Source organism: Gekko japonicus, unplaced genomic scaffold, assembly GCF_001447785.1.
Source record: "Gekko japonicus isolate JY-2015 unplaced genomic scaffold, Gekko_japonicus_V1.1 scaffold3023, whole genome shotgun sequence".
NCBI lineage: Eukaryota > Metazoa > Chordata > Lepidosauria > Squamata > Gekkonidae > Gekko > Gekko japonicus.
Genome location: NW_015177105.1, coordinates 16,115 through 41,028, shown reverse-complemented (window position 1 = coordinate 41,028; position 24,914 = coordinate 16,115). Strand labels below are relative to the sequence as shown.

At 41.1% G+C, this 24,914-nt stretch overlaps 1 protein-coding gene across 1 annotated transcript in view; it reads right to left on the bottom strand.

Annotated features, from left to right (window-relative positions):
- The window catches only part of LOC107124788 (ATP-binding cassette sub-family A member 8-B-like), a 49,472-nt gene that overhangs the window by 12,184 nt on the left and 12,374 nt on the right, over positions 1–24,914 (bottom strand). Inside the window, exons 4-9 of the mRNA XM_015428297.1 lie at positions 23,711–23,802; positions 13,983–14,106; positions 12,215–12,341; positions 11,578–11,669; positions 10,853–11,034; positions 7,611–7,686 (exon numbers count right to left, since the gene is read on the bottom strand). Of these exons, the coding sequence (XP_015283783.1) occupies positions 7,611–7,686; positions 10,853–11,034; positions 11,578–11,669; positions 12,215–12,341; positions 13,983–14,106; positions 23,711–23,802 (693 nt within the window). The remainder of the gene's footprint in view (positions 1–7,610; positions 7,687–10,852; positions 11,035–11,577; positions 11,670–12,214; positions 12,342–13,982; positions 14,107–23,710; positions 23,803–24,914) is intronic.

Sequence of the window (24,914 nt, the reverse complement as noted above, 5' to 3'; positions counted from 1 at the left end):
GTACATCAGGGGTGTGTGCTGACCCCCTTATTGCTTAATTTATATATCAACGATATGATTTCTGCTGTCTCTGCCCAGGACTGTATTCTCCATCTATTGCTAATATTAAAGTTTCTATCCTACTTTTTGCTGATATTGCAGTTCTGTCAAGAACAACATCAGGACTGTCCTCTCTGACAGAGGCTTTTTGTCTCTTACTGGCTGGAAGAACACCTGATAGTTAATGATCAAAAATCCAAGATCATTGTTTTTTGGGGGGAATCTCATGTACATCACAAGTGGAAAATTCAGGGGAATGATATTGTGGAGGTTCCCTACTTTAAATATTTAGGGGGCTGGTTTGACTTCTTCAGACTTATTTCCATTTATTCTTTGCATCCTCCTGGGCTGAATCCTTCTGTACCAAATTGAGACCTAGGTTTTCTGTCTCATTACCAGTGCTGATATCTCCATGCCTACTGCCCCTCTGTATATCACACCTAATCCAATCAAGCCTGCTATTACCATTCAGCATTCAAATCATCTGCATGAAGTTTATATCTCCGGTACCTCATGCTACATTTTATGGTACACATAGCCTAGCCCAACAAAGTGACATTTATGTCAAATCTGGCCCTCATAACAAATGAGTTCAACACCCCTGGTGTAGCCCTCCAAACTGAATTGGGACAACCACCTTTTGAAGCTCGGGCTTGGATGAAAGCTTTCCCCTTTGAAGTTAAAATTATACACTCTGACATCCATGAGGGCTACCTCAGCTTAGTCAGAGAGGACTGGGATAAACCTGTTCAGCAATGACTACAGCTCCTCAACCTTTCCTTGGACTCCCTTTATGCAGTAACTAGACATGAAGCCAAAAAAACAATGAAGAAACATCTATTTAAGTATGATTATAGCAGTACAATCTGTAGAGCATGACATGTTTGTTCTACTTAGCTTGTTGATATTCTTCCACCTGGAGAACTTCCCAATTACTGCTCATATTTGACTGTTCCTCACTATAGGCATGTCTTTATGTTGGTGCACCTTAACACCCTACTATCTAGAGTTTTGCAAGGGAGGCATCATACTCTGATAAGAGTATGTGATTGTGGTGCAGGTAGTGTAGACACCCTGTATCACGTGACCTTTGAATGTAATTACTTTTCTGAGTCTAGAAATCTTTTAATTCTTCTTCGCTGCAAAATATAGATCAGATGGAGACATTGCCTCTTTTATTAGAAGATAATAGCAGACCTATCACTCTTTTAGCTACAAAATTTTATGAATCTGTAATAGACTTTTGCAGCCATTCAAATGGGGGTCTAGCTTTTCCTATATTTTAGTAATCTGCTTAAAACTAATAAATTAAGTAGGTAGGTAGATGATAGATTAGACTGAGAGGAAATTATATTTCCAGGGCTACCCAATGTATTTCAAACATTCAAACCTAATGCTGTACTAACTACACCAGGCAGAGTGTCTATTATAAAGCATCCTAAAATGAATTATTTATTTATTTATTTATACTTATACCCCGCCCTCCCCGTAAACAGGCTCTGGGCGGCTTACAGAAGACGGCAAAGTATGCTGAATTAGCATAAAACCATAAAACATTAAAATAATATAAAATATTCTTAACGTTACAACAATAACATTTAAAGTGCTCACAGTATTAACATAGATGGCGTGAATTTCCATTCCAGTAATCTCCTGATCTTACAGCCAGTCCTATGGTCCAGATATTAAATGGTGTGGTCCATAGTGGGCCAGTCCCATTCCAGATGTTCAATGGAATAGTTGTTGGTAACGGTGGGGGTGGCAGCTCCTATTTAACAGCCTGGCAGAAGAGCTCTGTCTTGCAGGCCCTGTGGAACTGTGCAAGGTCCCGCAGGGCCCTGATATCCTCCAGGAGCTCATTCCACCAGTAAGGAGCCACCACCGAAAATGCCCTGGCCCTGGTGTCAGCGAGCCTCACATCCTTGGGGCCTGGAATAGTTAAATGTTGTTGCGCCCCGGACCGTAGTGCTCTCTGGGGTATAAATGGGGAAAGGCTGTCCCTCAGGTAAGCTGGACCCTGGCCATATAGGGCTTTAAAGGTAAGAACCAGCACCTCGGAGCGAATTCGGTATGCTATTGGCAGCCAGTGCAATAGCCTAAGCACAGGCTGGATGTGCTTCCGACGCGGGAGATCCATCAGCAGCCTGGCCGCAGCATTCTACACCAGCTGCAGCTTCCGGATTTGGGAATGTTGCAGTTAGGCTGGGTGGATATGCACCCTTAATTATTTAAATCTTTTCCTACACTCTGTGACACTCTTACAGCAAATGTGTAGAATTTCAGAGATTTGTTTCTCTCTACAATGTATTAAAAAGGTAAAGGTTCTCTTGCTTGAAAGCCAGTCGAGTCCGACTCTAGGATTGCGGTGCTTATCTCCGTTTCAAAGCCGAAGAGCCAGCGCTGTCCGAAGACGTTTCCGTGGTCATGTGGCCGGCATGACTAAACACCAAGGCGCACAGAACGCTGTTACCTTCCCACCGAAGCAGTACCTATTTATCTACTTGCAATTTCTTGCTTTTGAACTGCTAGGTTGGCAGGAGCTGGAACTAGAGACGGGAGCTCACTCCGTCACGCGGCAACTCGGGTCTTGAACTGCTGAACTACTGACCTTCCACAGCCTGCAGTTCAGCGTCTTAACCACTTGAGCCACCGCAGCTCCTTTACTCTTTTACTAAATACCACCTAACCCTGGAAGTAATTATCAGTGCAATCCTGAGCAGAGTTAAACCCTTTTAAGTCACTTGAGTTCAATGGACTTAGGGGCGTGTAACTCTGTTTAGGATTGTAAGGTAAATACTGTACTGTATTTATAATGCAAGCAAGACATCTATATACTTGAAAATAACTCCCACTCCCATTTAGAGATGTTACCAAAGAGAGCAAAATATTAGTTAAGAAGATACTGCATTTGCAGTACAGTGAATATATGGTTAGAATGTATGCTGTTTCCACTATATCTGAAAATTTTTGAGTCTCCTTTAGTTCCACCTGCCTTTATTCACCCCCATCAAGCCAATGAAATCTGAAGGATCATCTCAAAGTTAGCACTATGAATAGAACCAGTATGGTGTGCAGTAGGGATCCCCATTGTGGTGCCTGACAACACCTTTCCACTTGCCTACCAAGTTTTTTTAGAAAGTGGGTGTGGCTTTTACCTGCAAGGCTTCTTATTGGTCATTGGGGATTTGATTGACTTTGCAGATTTTTTAAACTATTGCTTTGACAGCAGCTGCCACCACAGCACAAGGATCTTCACTGTGTGGCTGAAGGTAAGCCACAACAGCTTTTTTTGTGGCTGGCTCTGCCTCCTATGGCAGTCATTCTGTGGTTGTGCCCACCATTCTGTGTCAGAATTCCAAAGGGAACCATAGGCTCATAAATCTTAGGGACTTCTGGTGTACATAGACCCCTAGGTTCAAATCCTTTTTCAGGAAAGGAAGCCTGCTGGTTACACAATCTCAGCCTAATCTAACTTACAGGGTTGTTGTAAAGATAAAATAAAGGACAAGAGCCTCCTCTGCAGGCTCATAGCAGGGGGTGCTGCTGAGAAGGGTAATGCCCCCTCCAATACATACCCTGCCCCCTTACCAATCATGGTTTTGAGGAGTATTATGTCACAGAGACAAATCATGTATATCTGTCAATTAGAAGAAGCACAGGTGCACATTAGATCATAGTTTTTGGCACTGACTAGAAGGGTCAATTATATGAATTGTGAAATAGTGTCTCCTACAGGCCAAACCAAGCTATGTATTTTACAAATTATACCCTTAATGTTAATACAAGCAATTTTATGAAAATGACCAAGAATAATTCTGTAAAATATCTGGAAGAACTAAAATGAATAATAAATATATAGATCAATACATCTATGAAAGCTTAATGATGCAAGGTATTTTGTAACACTAAAATAATTCATGTAAAAGAGTTTAATGCTTTAAAATATCATTGTAAGGATGTGTTTTTATTCTGATGTATTTGTAAACTGAAAATAAGTTTCCAAAATGTTTTAAAATACTTTATGTGCCTATATTAAGTGTAAAGAAGAACAATGGTAGTAACTGAAGCTGAGAACTTAGTACTGAGAATGAACCCAGCTTGAAAAGTTCCGTGAAAGGTAACAGAAGACTGGGAGTAATGCTAAGGAGAAAATAAAGTTGTAAATCAGAATTAATGAGTTTCACCTGTGCTGTAGGAGTAGGAAACTCTGCCAATTACCATTTTGTATGCCAAATATGTAATTGATGACTGACAAGACAAAGAGAACTGAACTGAGCATGCCTAAGTGATGTCAGTGATGATGTAAAACAAGGAGGAGCAGAAAAGAGCATATAAGTCTGCTCCCTGCATCTATTTGTTGAACTTCCCAGGCTGAATTAAGCTGTAGGGGAGTTCCTTTATTTGAATAAATACTTTTACTACCCTTTACTGCCTGGAAGATTGTTTTCACTGTTTTATTGGCTAGCCACACAAGTCAAAGAACCTTAAGCGCCTTTAGCGTATTGGCAACAGGACCATCAACCTTTATCATCTGGGCTCCCTTGGCTTATCGTCGGGCAAGATGTTTATTTATTTATTTATTCTATCAGCTTGTATCCCGCTTGAACCCCCCAAGGGGTCTCTGAGCGGCTTACAGTTACTCTTTATCCCTATCTATGGCCACATAGTCAGGGGTGGGGACTGCCCTACCGGCACCCAGTGGAGGGACTTGCTGTTCTTTTCCCCGGTTTGGCTTATTGTCGGCTCGGCTTTCGGTTTTTGGTTCTTCTTCTTCTCCTTCCGGTGGTCTTCGGCGTCGGCTGTATTTGGCGGACCCATCTGGTGCGCGGTTCGCGTCAGCGCGGCTTTGGCTCCGTCCATTTTGGCTCCGCTGCGCCTGCGCCTCCACATCCCTTGCGTTCTTTTGCTCCACCTTCCACCGACGTCTGATCTACCGCTGGTGTTGCGCCTCCTTCTGCCGCCGATGCTTCATCAGACCCCACAATGGGGAGGGTGCTCCCTGCCACCTAGGGCAGGTACCCATTTATCTACTTGCTTTTTCGATGTTATTTTGCTTTTGAACCGCTGGGTGGGCGGGAGCTGGGACTAGGGCCAGGCGCTCACCCTGGCCGTGGTGGGTTTCGAACCGCTGTAGCAGTTTCACAGATTTTACCAGCAGGCTTTTAACCGCCTGCGCCACCGCTCCCATTTTTGGATTAAGAACTGCTCTTGCAGGCTTTTTCTCTATTTTCCTATTAATGTTATTTTTCAAGTGGTTTTCAGTGGATTGTTTTCTGTTCCCAGCCACTGTATGTGAGGTTCCTTGTGGGCTTTTTTTTTGGGGAGGGAGGCTTGTATTCAGCATTGCCCCCTACTGTATTGGGTCACCTGGTTTGCTTTGCCTGAGTTTAGCAGTTTTAAGTTGTGCTGGTCAATTTTCACTTTGTTTACTGCTGCTGCTAATTAGAGCCGGGTTTCTTAATGGGGGATCGGCATCGGTATTTTCTTCTCTGTATATAGACATATACTTTAAAAAAAAGTAGAGGGAATCTCTAACCAGTATTTTTTTCTTGGCACATGGCTGGCTCCCTAAATGTTTTCCAGCACTGGGGGTGAGTTTTGGTCAGTGACTCAGTTTTGAGTGGGCATGCTCTTGGCACCATTCTGCAACCCCCCCCCCTGTATTTCCCTCTATAGAATTTAAATGTGTTTTGATTTATTTGATTACTTAATATGTAATTATTAAAGTACTGTGCAGGCTTTCTTTCAAGGTACGATGGATGGTATAATACTGTAGTTTCAGTGAATAACCAGAAATGTTCTTATTAAGTTCATAGCATAATTAGAATAAATATCAGAGGCCTCAGCTAGTTAAGCCTGCAGTTTATAAGTAATAATATTTGATTAAGCATATAGTAATAACTAATCTTATATATATAAAAGGCTTACATATTGACACTTTCTGGCTCTCCCATTGGCTGTGCTTTACACTCCATCAGCCATTGCCCCATCAACCGCCACTCAAGAGTACTCGCATGCCATTGGCTGGGTGCTGGGTCTGCTCCTCTCCCCCACCCACTGCCAGTCTGGCCACTTCCCTGTTTCATTATACCCTGATGAGGTCGCTTCCCTCCTGTTTGGGTCCCCACTGTGGAGAAAGACTGTACTTTTCCTAGGTAGAGGCCGCAAGTGGTGAGGAGATGGAAAGCTGAAGTCAAGGGGCAGATAAAGGTAGGTTCATGGTTGGCTCGGAAGGAGATAGGGTTGCAAACTCCAGGTTGGTAAATTCCTGGAGATTTGAGAGTAGAGCCTGGAAATGGTGGGGTTTGAGGAGGGGTGGGACCTCAAACAGGTACAGTGCCATAGACTCCACCCTCTAAACCAGCCATTTCCTCCTGGGGAACCATTGTTGCCAATTCCCAAGTGAGGGCTGGAGATCACTCAGAATTACAACTGCACTCCAGATGTCAGAAATCTGGAGAAAATGGTGGACTCTGTGTCATTATACCCTACTGAGGTGGCCCCCCTATGACAGCAAGTGTGATGCAGCAGTTAGCACTTCAGAGCAGGGTCTGCCAGACCCAGGTTCTTCCTGTGGAAGCTGATTGGGTGATTTCAGACCAGTCACAGACTTTCAGCCTAACCTACCTCACAGGGTTGTTGTGAAGATCAAAAGGGGGAGAGGAGAATGATGTCAGCTGCTTTGGTCCCCACTATGGAGAAAGACTGTACTTTTCCTCCTGGGGAATCATTGATGCTAATCTCCAGGTGAGGGCTGGAGATCACTCAGAATTACAGCTGCTCTCCTAGTCATTAATAAATATCAAATAAATAGGTAAGCAGTTATTTTTTCATACTTTTTTGGGTTTGCTTAGTAGTTAGATCTCTGCCTGAGATCCTGAAGAGCCACTGCTCTCCACCATGTGAAACTGCCAACTTAACAAAAAATTGCCCCCAACAAAAAATTTCTGGTTACGGGCCTGATCCTCTGAGGTCTGGTGTGTAGGATTAAGCTTACATATCCTGATAGCATACAGGAGACTCCTGCAGCTTCAGCAACAGGCTTCTTTAATGCTTCACACAAACTTGGAACTTCAACCTACACAAACTCAGAACTAGAACTTTGAGGCTCCTCGATGGGGGAAATAGAAACTAGTTTGTGAGGACTCATGTACACACATATATATATATGTATATCACAAGGGTCCCCACTGGGGAGAAAGATATATTAGATATATTATGAAATATATATTAGAAAGATATATTATGTTAGCATACAGGAGACTCCTGCAGCTTCAGCAACAGGGCTTTTTAATGCTTCACACAAACTTGGAACTTCAACCTACACAAACTCAGAACTAGAACTTTGAGGCTCCTCGATGGGGGAAATAGAAACTAGTTTGTGAGGACTCATGTACACATATATACATCTATGTATATCACAAGGGTCCCCACTGGGGAGAAAGATATATTAGAAATGAAGTAAATAAAGAATTAATAAATAAAAGGAATGAATGGTGGTAATATTGGCATAATTCAAGGACAGTTTACATTAAATACTGACCCATGAGTTCAACATTAATGAAACATACTTTCCTACTTAATCCAGCATCTAGTGTCTTGCTTGCCTTTTTCAAATGCTCTTGGAGTCCAAGAGCTTGCACAATTCTGAAAAAAAGAACCACATATGGTTTATTCTGAAACTGATTCCTTTCACATGAGAATAAAAACAGTACCAAAAAAAGAATAAAAACAATACGGTATTCCAAAAACATCATATAATTTTGCTCTAAGTCTTCCCTCCTCTGCAGGACCAGTTAGATTGAGTTCCCCCTTCCAAGCCAGCATCCTTTATACTTGCTTGAATAACAAGCAAGTAGTTGTTGTCAGGTTGCAACCAAAATGGCAACCCCATAGAGTTTTCAAGGCAAGAACAGAGGTGGTTTGCCATTGCCTGCCTCTATGCAGCAGCCCCATTCCATTCGTTGTTTAAACATAAACTCTCAGTGGCTGTTCTGGACCATTGGGTCGAATGAACAGTAACAGAAAGGCAAGAAAGAATTATTCCTCCCAAAATATTCAGGAATGCTTCAGTAAGCTTGGTTGCAAACTCCAAAGAGGTAGCCCTATTAGTCTGTTGCCACAAAAATAAAAATATGTCTTCTGGCACCTTATAAACAAACACATTTATTGTAGCACAAACTTTCATGGACTAGAGCCCATTTCATCAGATGCTTGAAGTGTATCCTTATTTGGCTATGGTTATAAACATTTATTCCAAAATGTCAATAATGATGTCAAAATGGGCATAAAATACAAGAGAACAGGCTGCAATATTTCACTGTAAAATATATTCAATATATGCATAAAGATTCCCAATCATGATAATTAGCTACCTCCCAAAATATTCAGGAATGCTTCAGTAAGCTTGGTTGCAAACTCCAAAGAGGTAGCCCTATTAGTCTGTTGCCACAAAAATAAAAATATGTCTTCTGGCACCTTAAAAACAAACACATTTATTGTAGCACAAACTTTCATGGACTAGAGCCCATTTCATCAGATGCTTGAAGTGTATCCTTAGTTGGCTATGGTTATAAATATTTACTCCAAAATGTCAATAATGATGCCAAAATGGGCATAAAATACAAGAGGACAGGCTGCAATATTTCACTGTAGAAGGTATTCAATATATGCATAAAGATTCCCAATCATGATAATTAGCTATAGCACATTGTCCCTAGTGATACTAAACTAACATCTTAATGTATGGGAAATGCCTTGCTCAGTTCATGCTATGGTCAACATTGATACATTCTAATTCATGAACTTCATGCTGGTATACCCCTTTCAACTGAAGAATTTTGTTGAAGAACTGTGGCTTTGAGGTCAGCAACATAGTGCCTTGGGAGGCTGCAATGTTCTCCCACAGTTTTCAAAATTTTGCTATTTTATGCTAGATTACAATCAGGGCCGGCTCCAGGTTTTTCTGCACACTAGGCGAGGCTGCCTTCTGGTGCCCCCCCCCTCGGGGTGCCCACCAATTTGCGCCCACCAATGTGTTTTTGTGCTCTGACCTTTAGGGGTTCGAAAGCCCACAATCCCAGTGTCTTTGCTCCTGATCTGGTCAATTAGCACAGTAATATAATCAAAAAACATAAAAAGGCGGCCCGCAATTTACCACCCTGTTTAGGCGAGGGAGGGGAGGGGTGGCAGGCCGGGAGGTGCCCCCTCTTAAGGGGCCGCTCTAGGCTGCTGCCTAAAAATTGTCTATGATGGGCCAGCCCTGATTACAATGCAATTGAAAAGGCATTATTGAAAAATAATGATAATTCTATTTATATGGCTAATGTTCAAATATGTAAGAACCTCTATTATGGCCCCTTCCACTTCCCAAAATGTCAACATTCACAATGACTGGTTTTCCTAACCTAGCAAATCTGGAAAGGGGAAAGTAAGAGACTTCATTCTCAGTATCCCATAACTCTCACATGAATCATCTAAGCAGGACCTTTCACTCCTCATACCTATGGATAGCAACTGCAGCAGCATCTTTCCTTATTCCTTTCACAGCTGCATAAATCTCCAGATGTTCTCTCATGGTCAGGTTGGACCAAAGGGCATTCTCCTGAGGACAGTAGCCAAGAAAACCTGTAGTGTTTTCTAGTGTTGCTTGTGCTATAACTTCACTGGCCTTTTTTATCAGCACCTGTTCAAAATATCTGGAGTTATGATCGTCTTTAAACTTGTTCACCATAAATGCAACTTTTAAAATTTCAAAGAGTGCACAGGGGAGACATGTAATGAACCAAATGTGGGACAATTAATTGGGAAAATCTGTAGCAGCACCACAAAGTCCTAGTAAAATGGGGGGGGGGGCTAGGTGGCAATCAGTATTCCAACTACTAAGGTAAGGAGCAATTGTGCAGGTGAATTCCACAACAAACATTACTAAATTCAGTATTCTGAACTTTGCTGATAAAATAATCTTTGTTAAATCTTATTATGTGACTGCTTTTCTATTTACATAATTCATTTTGGTTGGAGAGAGAACCATTATCTAAAAGAGGTATAGAAAAAAAATGGGAAGGATGAGGAGAAAGGCTATAGATTGAGAGTGAATAGATGGCTACACGGGTTAAAATTTATTTGGTGTGCTAGGGAAATGTATCCTCTGATATATTTACATAGAGGCTGAAGAATAAATATCATTAATATTACTTATTTGTGTTATAAAAAGGCCAACGGTACCTGTCCAGCAGTTGGTTCTGTGTCTCCTGTTATCATACTGATTGTTGTACTTTTACCAGCCCCGTTGGGCCCCAACAGCCCCCAAACTTCTCCTAGAACAAACATACATGCATTTTTTTTTTTTTGGTAAACAAATTTTATTTTCAGGAATACAACATGTAAAATTAAATCATTTCATTCTTTCAATTGTCTACCCCATTCCCAGTTCCTCCCCTCCCTCCATTGGCTTCCCACAATGCTTCCACCCCTGCTCCAAATTGCTTCATATCATCAACAATATCAGTTTCTTATCATTACAATCTAAAGATAACATCATTTGACTTAATATTGGTCTAAACATATTAAGTGATTACAATGCAATTGAAAAGGCATTATTGAAAAATAATGATAATTCTATTTATATGGCTAATGTTCAAATATGTAAGAACCTCTATTATGGCCCCTTCCACTTCCCAAAATGTCAACATTCACAATGACTGGTTTTCCTAACCTAGCAAATCTGGAAAGGGGAAAGTAAGAGACTTCATTCTTAGTATCCCATAACTCTCACATGAATCATCTAAGCAGGACCTTTCACTCCTCATACCTATGGATAGCAACTGCAGCAGCATCTTTCCTTATCCCTTTCACAGCTGCATAAATCTCCAGATGTTCTCTCATGGTCAGGTTGGACCAAAGGGCATTCTCCTGAGGACAGTAGCCAAGAAAACCTGTAGTGTTTTCTAGTGTTGCTTGTGCTATAACTTCACTGGCCTTTTTTATCAGCACCTGTTCAAAATATCTGGAGTTATGATCGTCTTTAAACTTGTTCACCATAAATGCAACTTTTAAAATTTCAAAGAGTGCACAGGGGAGACATGTAATGAACCAAATGTGGGACAATTAATTGGGAAAATCTGTAGCAGCACCACAAAGTCCTAGTAAAATGGGGGGGGGGGCTAGGTGGCAATCAGTATCCCAACTACTAAGGTAAGGAGCAATTGTGCAGGGGAATTCCACAACAAACATTACTAAATTCAGTATTCTGAACTTTGCTGATAAAATAATCTTTGTTAAATCTTATTATGTGACTGCTTTTCTATTTACATAATTCATTTTGGTTGGAGAGAGAACCATTATCTAAAAGAGGTATAGAAAAAAAAATGGGAAGGATGAGGAGAAAGGCTATAGATTGAGAGTGAATAGATGGCTACACGGGTTAAAATTTATTTGGTGTGCTAGGGAAATGTATCCTCTGATATATTTACATAGAGGCTGAAGAATAAATATCATTAATATTACTTATTTGTGTTATAAAAAGGCCAACGGTACCTGTCCAGCAGTTGGTTCTGTGTCTCCTGTTATCATACTGATTGTTGTACTTTTACCAGCCCCGTTGGGCCCCAACAGCCCCCAAACTTCTCCTAGAACAAACATACATGCATTTTTGAAGTACACTAAATCCAAGCATGCCTGCATCAGTCCAAAGGAAAATGATTAAAACAGTGCTGGCAATATTTGTAACAGGTATTGTATTCTGAGGATTAAATCAGATGCTTCAGTGATTACCTTAAAAAAAAAAACTATGAAAGGAATATTCGAAGTCTTGACAAATGGAGCTGAGGTATTTGACAAAAGGGGACATTATTGTTATAATTAATTTTTTAAAATTACATGAACATATAAGTGTTTAAAATGAATAAACATCAAAAATATAATATTTATTAATTTAAAATGTCTCTATGCCACCTTTCTACCCAAATAAAGTCCCCAAGAAGGGAAACATCAAACATTAAAACATTTCAACATTAAAAGCATTTAAAATAAAGTCTATATACAATAGGAAGAGCAGGGATCCACAAAAAGGTAGTTTTCATGGTACAGCAAATATTTCTGGAAATAAATACGAAGTAGAAGTGATTTTCGTCAGGTTCAAATTATAATACAATAAAAACGTGTTTCAGCTAACCTTTTTTAACGCAAAAAGAGACATTTCTGGTGGCTACTTTCTTTTTCTCATTGTTCTTCTTGCAACAGGAACAAGCCTTTCTGATTCTGTATTCCTTGCGCAGGTTATGGACAATGATAACTGGTTTCTAAGTAAGAAAGAGAAGAGAGGCGCTTGCATAATTTATATATACATAATCTTCTCCTATCCTCCTTCTCTGGTTCAAGGCAGTCTCCTTTAGGGAGGAATGATGCTGTACAGCTGACTCATTCATGGCACTACACTACTTTTGCAGGTAGGCAAGACCAGGGAATAGATTGGGCTGGACATCAAGCCCTGGGTTTCTATATCTGCAGACATTACTTCAAAGGTATCATATTAGATGTCAGCATGTCATCAAGCTCCCTTATTATTATTCCAACTATTGCCATAATAGATACAAGATTTTGTGACTGCGCCATCCCCCCGGGTGAGGTGCGGGAGGGCGGGGCCTGGAGCTCCCTGCTGGTGCCCGCTGGAGGTCGCCGCCGGCTGTGGGGAGGACACACTTCTGGTGATGTCAGGGGGTGTGGCATATGCTAATGAGTTATGCTAATGAGTCCCCCTAGCTCTTTTTCTACGAAATGACCCCTGATTGCCACAATAGATACAAGATTTTGTGACTTTGGTGAGGCTTTTGGAAGCAGTTGACTGATCTGATGTGATGGTGTAGAATGTTCACAAATATTTTACCTCCTGAAGGAAGCTTGTCAGCAGTAGAATGTTTGCATCTGTCTGTATCTATGAGCCAAAGGAAGAGTGCTCAAGAATTAGGGCAGAGAATAAGAAGGCAGTTTTGTGGAGGAAAGACAGACAACACAACAAACTGGAAAACACAAATCTGAGAGATAGGTAGGTAGAGAGAGTGGGGCACTTGAACGTAGGGAGTGCAGATGAGAGAGGTGAGAAAAATGAGCTAATGAAAGGAAGGGTTGCTGCAGAAAACCTCAGAGCACTTGGACAAAATGGGCATGGGAAACAGATAGAAGCTGAGGCAGGAAATATGGCTGGAAGCCATGCTGGCAAAAAGAAAGAGAGCCATTTTTATTTTTTAAGTTCCACCAAGACATTCCAATAAAAGGCAACTCATCATCTCAACTGTCACCATGCATTGTTGTGCAAACTGCATATGAACAAAGTTTAAATTTAGAGTTATTAGGTTCTGAAGAAGTCCTATGTTGGCAGTGTTCACAGGCTAAATGACCATTTATGAATATACGGTATGTTTGCCCCACAGCAAAAAAGTATTGGCATGGTATCTGGGAAATTATCAGTGAGGTTTTGAAAAGTAATCTGTCCCATAAACCTGTGCTGGTTTTGTTTGGACAGATACAGGAGAATTTGGAAAGGGAAGATTACTAAGTAATCTTACAGTGGCTGCGGGATTACTCCTATGAAAGCATTGGAAGCAGAGGGTAATACCCTCAATGGAACATGGTTCAGAAAATGCTGGTTTATTGTGTTGATGTTAAAATGTACAAATAATTAAGAGAGAAGACTATTATGCAGACTGTTAAAAGATATACACTTTTATTGTTTGCAGGAATAATATGAAACCAGAGGAAAATGTAAAATTAGAAGTATTTCGTTGTGTATTTTGCTATTTTGTATTTTTGTAATTAAAAAAAAAGTACCTTTAAGTCCTACAATAGTTCTGTTTCACAAGCATATATAGAATCAGTCATTTTGTTAAATCTGAACAGCAAATTATTTAAATAAGGACCAGAATAATATATAATATATATTTTACCTCTTCCTGATCTGCTGAAGATAGAGCATTTTGAACTCTTGCCCTTTCATCTCGAACATCTCCGTCATCATCTTCACTGGGTTCTTCAGGATTCTTATGGATGCTCTTTCTCTGTGGAGAAATCCTAGAGATCAAGAGCATCACAAAGAGATAAAGGACCATGCAACAAGGAAGTATTTGCAAAAAGGAATGCAGCAAATGATGTGCAATAATGCTACAATCTAGACCAACAGGCAAATTAAATATTCAGGAAGTCCTGCCATCACATACCTAGCTTTAAATAAAAGTTTTTATTGAAAGAAAGAATAACAAATAACAGAGAAATAACAAAACAACAAAAGAAGAAGAAGAAACAATATAAAATAAAATAAACATATCTATTTATGAGGGACAGCATTCCCCCAAAGCAATATATTTAGGCAGAAGGTTTTTCATATCCCTATTTGAAATATTATATCATTTTACAACAAGGACCCACAAAGAACTCATGGAGCAGAGAAAAACCCATCTTTTGCTACCCTCAGCCTCCTGCCTCTACATCCTTTCTTCTCCCCACCATCACTGCCACCTCACTCCTCCCCACCCTCCAACTGCATCTTTCCTTCCAGCACCACCTTGTATCCTCCCATACACACTTCCCCCATCTTTTCTTCCTTCCTCTTCCTCTCCTGTTGCCTCAAACTTTGGGGAAGGACTGTGGCTCAATAGTAGAGCATCTGTTTGGCATGTAAAAGGTCCCAGGTTCAATCCACAGCATCACCAGCTAAAAGGACCAAGTGGTAGGTAATATGAAAGACCTCCACTTGATATGCTGGAGAAATGCTGCCAGGCTGAGTAGATAATACTGACCTTGACAGATCAACGATCTCCTTCAGTGTAAGGCAGTTTCATATGTTCATGTGAGAACCTTGCCCCTTTCATCACCTCCTATTTACCACTATTACTGTAGGGTTGCCATACCCCTGGTCTGGGCAAGGGTTCCCTGATTTTCAGGGCTTCAGCCTGCCGCCCACCAGCTAGCCATTGGAGGAAGCCCTGCCCCCAAGCCCCACCCCCAAGCATCACCACCCATGGCCACTCCTCTCCCTTCTCTCCAGAGAGATTTAAAGGGCCCTCCAGCTGATCAGAGGGAGCATGTGGCCCGTCGATCAGCTGGAAGGCCCTTTAAATCTTGCAGGAGGGAGAGACAGGGGCACTGCAGCCACACACCTGAACTCCAAGCGGGAATTTAAAGGGTCACAGAATCATAGTGTTGGTAGGGACCTCCAGGGTGATCTACTCCATCCCCCTACACAATTCAGGAAATTCACAAATACCTCCCCTCCATACCCCCAGTGACTGTTGTTCCATGCCCAGAAGATGACAAAAAAACCCTCCAGGAACTCCAACCAAATTGGCCTGGAGAAAAATTGCTTACTGGCCTCAAAGTAGCAAAGTGAGTCCCTTTAAATGCTATTGGCCAGCAGGGGCTGGCCCTTGCGCCACTTGGAATTCAGGTGTGTGAAACCTCTGCTGCCCAGAAGCATTCAGAGAGAGAAAAACACATGGGGGGGGGAACCCCGAAGCAGTAGGAACACACAAGTCATGAAAATAAGAATGCAGAAGAGCCCTTTATCTTCTCTTCCTCTCCTGGCAGCCTTCCTAGCCTCTCTCCTTACTTGCTTCCTTCTCTCCCCCACTCTCACCCACCAGCCTACCTACTTTTACCAGCCCAGATTTCCTTCCTCCCCCCTGTCAGCTTCTTCTGTTCCACCCATCATACTACTTTTTTCAATTCCCCCTGTAGCTTCTCCTTCCCCTCTCATCTTCCCTAGCTTCTTCCCTTCCGTTCCATCTTTTAGCTTTTTAAGTGTCTCCATCTTTCAGTGTTTTCAATGTCTCCTCTGATTGACAAAACGCAAGATTTAAAGGTCAGCAATATAATTGTGGTTGACAACAAAAGCAAAGCTAAGACCTAGTACTTGTGAAAGGTAGAATAATGACAATCCGCATCTGGAATATATAATGCCAGACAACACAACATCTTGGAATAATAAAATTACCAGAGTAAAATTACCAAAAGTGTATTAGCACAGATGAGGCACACTATCCACAAGAAATATAAACACAGACAAAATGACAAGTTGTGCAAATAAATGGTATTTTAACACTAGTGCCTATAAAAATTGTAAAACATGACACAATCATTTACAAACTGTAAAAAAAAAATGAACTCAAAGGTGAGCCAGGGTCTGAACAGTGGTGACCAGCCAGACTACTAAAAAGGCAAAATTCTTCTATTTCAGATGGCTAGCAGTGTCTGCCTGGTGAAAGAGGTGATATTTGCAATAAGCCAAAGGGGCTCGAACTTATTGCAGCCCACCCCTGCATTTGCACAAGACAATTTCTTTCTTAATCGTCCTGGGAACAGAAGGAAGCCTGAGAACAGCCCCACCTGGGTGGTAAGAACTGTCATGCTCTGCTCTGGGGAACAGGTGGGAGATGCCCTTCCGAGGCCTCTTCTATTTCAGCTGACTAACGGCCTGCCCTCAGGCATAGACCTCGGGTGAACTTGGCACTATACTCTGCCCAGTTTTCTCCTTACCAACAGCTAGTCTGTTTTCTTTGCCTCAAGGGCACTTTGTTCAAGTAGACAGGATTGCTGCCTAAGCTTCTTTGATGGCTATTAAAATAATAGCAGTTCGCCTTGAGGCTTTAATCTTACTAGGTTTTATTTGTGATGTTTATAGTAGTTTAAAGCTGTTTAACATTAATTAAGTGGTTTAGTCCTTAAGCCATTTTACATTAATTAAGTAGTTAAGCTTACATTTAAGGGTGCCTAGATAGTAACTAAGATAATTGATTAAGGAAGATAGATAAGTTTAGCTAAGGTCTTTTATATGGTAATTAGGATTGCATATTATATGATATGTCACATGGGTTAAGAATTTTATTTCTCCTTCTTCCATTAATTGATATTCCTCAAAATAAAGTACAAGAGGCACTGTAATCAACTCCTAGTTCAGAGCCGCTTTAAGAACATAAGATGAGCCCTGCTGGATCAGGCATATGGTCCATCTAGTCCAGCATCCTGTGTCATACAGTGGCCAATCAGTTCCTCTGGAGGGCCAAAACAGGACATAGAGGCGGAGGCCTTCCCTCAATGTTGTTACCTGGCTCTGGGATTCAGAGGTTTAGTGTCTTTTAAAGCTGTTTATTCCTGTGGCCATCACTACATCCTCTGACAGCAAATGCCACATTTTAATCACTCTGTGTGTAAAGTAGTATTTCCTTTTATCCATCCTGAACCTACTGCCCATCAGCTCTATTGCATGCCATCAAGGTCTAATATTTTGGGAGAATAGAAGCTTATCATGTTAAATACACAAGAAATAAAAATGACTTTAACATACGATCACTTAGTAAATGCTCAGGGGAAAATCAAGACTTGGCAAGATATAAAAGATGAAGGAATAAATATTCAATGGTTGCTATATTACTAATCAGTTAGAATACTAAAGAAGATCATTAACATGGAAGGCAGAGCTATAAGAGATGCAACTGAGTTCAAACAGTTGATTACAAAACAAAAAGATCATGTACTACGAAGGATATATGAATGAATGAATGAATGTATTCACTGTCATTGACCAACACATAAACTGAAGGATATATAAGTTGTTACTCCAGCTAGAAACAGAAGAACAAGTGAAAAATGTATGATCAAATGGATGCTGAATTTTAGAGAGCAGATATCTATGGATCAATGGGAATGCTTCTGGGAAAAAGAAATCAAGTTTACAGCCAGCCAGGCATTAAGAGAAAACTGGTACAAAATGTTTTTTAGATGGTATATAACCCCAAAGGACATCGAGAAAGCAGACAAAAACTACAAAAGAAAATGCTGGAAATGCCAGACACAGATGGAACTTTTTTTCATACGTGATGGACTTACAAACCACCACCACCCCAAATGGAAGGAAGTACATGGAACATACAGAATATGTTAAAATTCAGCAGCTAGAATGATCTATGCAGCAAAATAGAAACTAGGTGTCTGCCCCTGCCTAGAAGAATGGGAATATAAACTTGCCGAATGTGCAGTAATGGCAAGAGAATAATTAATAATCAAAATGATGTATCACTAATTTCAATCTGGGAAGCGGGCAAAGCTTATTTTAGAGGTCTCATGATTAGCACTGCTGTCCACTTAAAGAAGGAAAGAAAAAAAGAAAGGGTATCGTTGATAAAGCAGATCCTATCTCTTGAAGAAATAATGTCATAGACTATGTTAAACACAAGGAGCTTAAAGTTATTTTTCTTGATGCCAAAAAAAATGCCATCATGTTGAGCACAGATGTATACTGAGTTGCCTATCAGCATTTGGCTTTGGGCAGCACTTTATAGATTGGGATAAAATAATCTATTCTAGGTCAATTGCATGGTTAGCATTACATAGGTCACACGGGCCAGATAACGTGGGGGGGGGGGGAGATGTGGCTGTTCGCCCTGGAGCAAAATAAAGCTCAGTTGCCCGATCACGGTCCCCCGAGTCTCCATGCATCGGCTGTTAGCTGGCAAACACACGGCAATGCTGCAGCGTGGCAAAGAAGCAGTGCAGCACGATCACACAAGCATTTCACGTTTGTGCACATGCGCAGTTCTGCAGAGCAGCACTGCTTTCACTTTTGTGTTTGTGTGCATGTGCTTACGAAAAACATCCGGCTTGGGACGGGCGACGAATGCCCCGGGATCCTAGCCCTCCCGCGATCAGACGCCCGCCTGTGCCACACATTTTCCGGATATTAGTGCACTTTCCTTGGTACTTTTTAATTACACATCTTCAGCGGGACGCCACAGGTTGGCAATGGATGCGCTATACTTCCCAGATGTTGCAGTGTGATCGTGCCCCCAAAATCTGCCCGACATTCATGCCTTTCGCGCGGCAAATTCTCCGTGTGATCGGGGCCATAACTCTTTATTTACTCAGTTTTGAAGTGAAGGGGTGTTATGCAGAATTGCCTGCTTTCTGCCCTGTTATTTACTATGTCTTTGAAAGTGCTAGCAATCAGGGGTCGTTTCGTAGAAAAAGAGCTAGGGGAACTCATTAGCATAACTCATTAGCATATGCCACACACCCTGACATCAGGGGCCCAGCGGTGGACCTGCAAGGCCGGCGGGAGTGCGAGGAAGCCCTGCCAAGGCCCTCCCTGGCCCCAGGCAGGCAGGGGTGGGGAGAAGCGGGGAGGAAGCAACTTACCCTCCCTCTTCTCCTGCCTCCTCCTGGCTGAATGAGGGCTGGAAGCAGGGCGGCCGGAAGCAGGGGGTGGGGCTTCGTCATGTGCCCCGCCCCCCGCACCTCACCTGGGGGAACTGCGATCCCCCGCGATCCCCCCAAATGACCTCTGCTACCAATTATGATTAGAGAGTCTAATCAGTTAATAGTTGTCAAAATCAATCATCGAAAAGTTAAACTAAGTTTTTATACAGATGATATTGTTGCCTTTATAATGGAACCAGCCTGCTCTAGCATGGAACTAAGAAATATTATTGATCTTTTTTCTGAAGTCCTGGGGCATAAACTTTAAAGCAGTAATTACAAACATTAAAAATCTGATTAATACCTGGGAGTCCTTCAATCTGTCTATGGGCCACATTAATGCAGTTCAAATTAAGGTGATGCTGAAAATAAATTATCTGCTTTTTAAAAAAAAACCCACAATAATCCTTAGGGTTACTCTGGGTGAGCGGCATGCAATGATAAACGTGTTTATCTGTGGAGATAAGAAGCCTAAGGTTAGACGGCAAATAGCCTGACCAAGCAGGACTTGGGAAGCTTTTTGATTCCCAACTTACAGTTATTGCATGATGCTGCAAGACGGACCTGTTTAGTGATTTGGGTATCAGATGCTTTATATTTAGGTAATAGTGTTTTGGAGCAAACTTATGTGAATGCCCTTGAGAACCTTAAAAGGATAGGAAAGGTATGTATAAGGGCAATAATATAACAATCAATGTTCAGGTGTGGGATTTATATTTTTTAAAAATCATGTCCTGGGCTATCTTCTTTAGCATTGGCAGTTAGGGAGCTGAATAAATTCCAGAGGTTTCACCTAGGTTCACTGAGACCGATTTCTCACAAGCCGCTGCTCTGCCCTCATGTTTCCCTTTGCCCCGCAGCTTTGCCCGATTTCCCATGCATCTACTCAATCCTGTTTTTTGAGGATCGAGTAGACACGGGGGAAATCGAGGCAAGGGGAATGCAAAGGTAGAAGACATATTTCTAAGGTCTATGAGCTTTTGCTTCAGCAAAACTTCCCTGTGCATAAGACTTCATTTTTCTTCACCAAATGAAATCATGATTTAGGATACGAGCTGTATGAGAGTTTTTTGGAAATATATTTTGTCTCAGGGTTCAAAGTAGCTGTTTTATTGAAAAGGAACTTCAGGAACAGACTGGAAAAGGAAAATCCTGAATTACAAGTTATTACAACACTTGGAACACTCCCCCGGCCTGAACTCAACAGGTATATTGGTTTCTTATCTCATTATATATGCTAAACTCATTCAGTCTTTGCATATGTATTCTCACCAAGAAGGGCTATACATCCTCTGTATTTTAGTGTATTTCTTTTTCATAATAGTATATTGGAATAATGATTGCAATGCAATGCAATATATTGGAATGTATTCCTTGACCCCTAAGAAAAGGATGCTGTTAATTAACTCCATGCTTGAGATGAGACAAATAGAGCATAACAACAAATGATCAGGATTATTCTTAACAATTAAGAAATACACTTTTACACATCCATCTCCTATTTAGACATATTTACTGCTTTGCTGTCCCCCTCCCAATTAAGTCCAAACAAATGGTGATCCTATGAACTTAGCTTGTTATTGCTGTTTGGCCTTTGCATATGTCAAAACATCTTCATTAAGTTGTATGCTAATTTGCTGTTCTCCTATGTAGAGTCAACTGTCTCTATATATGAACTGTTAACCTCCTTTCCAATGTGTCTGAGGAAGTGTGCATGCACACAAAAGCTCACACCTTGATTAAATCTTTGTTGGTCTTAAAGGTGCCACTGGACTAAAAATTTGTTCTATATCTCTACACTTCAACGATCTACATAAAATGATCCATCAAATTTATCTTAATCCCAAGAAATTTGCAAAGATGTATAATACCACTAGTAATTGTTGGTTTTGTCATCTTCAGTCAGCAGGATTTCTACATATGTGGTGGCACTGCCATTGCACCATGAACTACTGGAATAACATATGTGAGAAACTGAGGAAAGGACTAGGGATTTGTGTAACCTTAAATCTGAAAATCTTTTTACTGAATCATGTATCTGATTTTTCTGTGAAATATCAGGAAATCTTTTTAAATCTTATCATAACTGTGCAACTTTTTTTTTTGCACAGTACTGGAAGCTAAATAAGACACCAGGTATGCAGAAATGGTTAGATAAGGTCAAATAAGTTTATATGATTCTGAAGCTTACTATATTATAGACAGGTTACTGTCCTATATTATTTTATTGCTTATTGTCGTCTGTTAATTATCAAATTGAGGCAACTATGGAATTTTGCTTTTTAGAATTCTGAATATGTAAATTTTTCAGCATGGTTATTTTGTTTTTAAAAGCCAAACTCAGATTAACAGAGCCTAAACAAGAAACCTAGAAACCACTGAGAGATTATTGCATATGTCTAACATCACAAAGATAAGTTTAGACCTAGAGAACGAGGACTGTGTTTAAACCTATTTGATTTTCAATGTATTCAGATGTTGTAGTCTTTTGAAGTTCAAATGCAATTGATACAATCAATTGTACACGATATTATTTAAAATAAAAAAATATTTTTCTGAAAGTGGATTTATTTGGTCCTGGCAACCACATACACCTAAAGCTTCATGCTCTGGCTCATGCTTATCAAAGTATAATAATAAAGAAGCATGCAGAGCCAGCTTAGTTAACAATTTATCTAACATGGAGATCTCAAGAATTTTCTCTATACCTCCATATTCACTGAACTGAGAAATGGATTTTTTTAAAAAATAAAATAAAAATAAAACTGAGTCTGGCTATACGCTGTCAGCTTGCAGACTGTTGGTGGCAGCAGAAAGAAAACCAGTGAGATAATGCTGGAGAGGTGTCCTCCTCATTGGGGTCTAGCAACTGGAGACCAGGGCCAACTGAATAAATCCAGCATCCCCCCATTAAAAACAAGAGCCTGCCGGGTCTGATATTGACCTTTAAAGCTGTACATGGCTTGGGACCAGAATACTTTAAGGACCACCTGCTTCCACAGGAACTTACCTGACCATTAGGGTCATCTATGGGGGCCTTGCTTGGGGAGCTCATCAATTGAGGCAAGGCATGTGGCAAAGCAAGAAAAGGGCTTCTTGGTCATGGAACAAAAACTTGTGGAACTCCCTCCCCAGGGAAATTCATTTCTCTTTTTTCATTGTCTTCTGCCAGTGGGTGAAGATTTTTTTAAAGTTTGGTGTTTTTTTATTGACTATCCCTGTTTGTTTTAAATGGTTGATTATAAATCTGTACTGTTTAAAGTTTATTTTAATGTATTTTAACCGTTTGATGTGTGTTTTAACTTGAGGGACCCTAACTGCGTGGAAAGGCTCATTACAAAAGTTTTAAATAAGTAAAATAAGTAAATAAAATAAATTTTCTCCTCAGCAGGATGCAGAGTGAAAGAGGGGGAGAGGAAAACAAAACATTGCTTCAGCTCCATACCAGGGTGTAGACAGTGCTCAGACAGTGAACTTCAGAGCCTGTCCCTCCAAACTGGGCATAAGGAATGGTGTCCAAAGAAAAAAACAACTGTAACTGTAGAAAGCCTCCTCCCTTTGCACAATCCCCCTCCCTTTAAACAAATGTTAAGAACAGGCTCTGAAAAGTCTAAACAGACCTGTGCCTCATTGAGTGAAGCAGGAAGACAACTACAAATTAGAGGGAAGATCCCAGGAGAAAGGGCCTAAGCCTAACTCAATGCTGACTGGACTCCTATTCGTGATGGCAGAGTAACATGCTAATATTTTCTTTCAAAGCTATTCTTTAAGAATCAGTTTGGGGCATACATAAAAAAACTATAAACAATCATGAAATTAAAGATTCATTAGGGTTGCCAAATGGCACTCACCTCCTTGGCGGGGGACTCCTGGGCAGCTCCCGGTGCGCGCGCACAAATCGTGCGTGCGCCGCATCTACGTCACCCGGATGTGACGTCATGACGCCGGGCATGCTGGGGGCGGGGCCACAGCCATTTCAGGGGGAAACTCTATGTTTTCCCCTCAAATGGCTGTGGCCCCGCCTCCAGCGTGTGACGTCACATCCGGGTGACGTGCACGTGGGGGTAGGGTTTCCCCCGACTCCGTGGGGGTGGAAATCGGGCCTCCAAAGCGGGGGGAAATCCGCCCCCGGGGGGATTTGGCAGCCCTAAGATTCATTAAAATTATTTATTATTGAGGATTTTTCCCTGTTTTAAAAGTATGAGACATCTTATTTGCAGTATGGCTAAACCCTACTACTGCAAGGCTTAGTGAAATGAAATGAGATACCAACTGTGATTATTAAGATATGGAAATACAAATAGGAAAACTGGACTTTTTAAAATAGAAGATTCTGTTACCACCAAAATGATGCAATCAGCAAGTTGATGCTTACAAGAAAACAAGAAAAGTTTTTTCAAGTTTGCCCCAGCTGCGTATGTGTACAAACCTAAATACAGGATCTCTTCTCATAAATTGGTTGCCGTATTTCATCTCCAGGTAACGTAATAAAAAGATGAAAACTATGCTTTGAAACAAAGGCTAAATAAAAACAGAAACAGACAATTACTTTACTAACTATACAGATTTATAATCAAGTTAATTTAAAATAATTTAATTATCTGCTTGCTTAAATTCCTCCAGTTTTGTAGGGTTGCCAGCCCCCAGGTGTGGGTGTGGGTTTCCCGCTTTTGGGGTTCCAATATGCCCCCGGTTAGCTGGCCAGCAGGGAGCCCTGCCCTCAAGCCCTGCCCCAAGCATGACCCACCTCCCAGCCACATCTCTACCTCCCCTCCTGCCAGAGTTAAAGGGCTTCAGCTGATCAGCGGGGACCACGTGGCCTGCCAATCAGCTAGATGGCCCTTTGAGTCTAGCAGGAGGGAGGGAGAGAGGTGGTTGTGGGCTGCACGCTTGGCTCACAAAAAGACTCTTTACAGGGTCTTTTTGTGCGTGGTGTGGGGCCATGGCACATGGGGCTGATTCCCCCCAAATCCCCCCACTGGAGCGAGGAGGGGTCTTGGAACCCTATAGTTTTGTGATTAAATGCTGGACAGTTAAATATCTCCTCTTTTTGTGCTGCTTCAGTTAACAAAAAGCCCCTGAAACGATCAGCTCTGGTGAGTGAGAACTGCCTTCAGGCAATTAGTCAAGGAAGCATTACAAAAGCTCATTTTCCTTTGTTCACTAGGTTACACAGCTAAGTGTAGGCAGCTAGACTAATAAACATATTAATAGCAAAGTACTACTGATCTTATGAACTTTAGAAAAGTGCATGATTTGAGGGATATGCATTCAGATATACCAGAGCTGAAGTTAAACCTAAAATGAGCGGTTTGGGATGGCTTTCGGATATTTAAAATGACCCTAAATACTCCAGAAATTCTGGGAGTAAGTAATATTTATCTCCTGGAACTTTGAGAGTTCTCTGGTCCCAGGGACAAATAGGAATATAGAGGGAGAGAAAGGAAAATAGCCCACTAAACAGCTGTTAGTTGGCATCTCTGTCCTTTTAAATTTTAAATGAAGTAGAAGCTTTGTTTAACAGCTAATGCCAAGTAACAGCTGATAATTGGGTAGAGGAGAGGCCAGGTTTCCTGCCATTGTAAATAATTGGACCATTATTTTCTGAGTTCTAGAAATGCCAAGTTGACCCC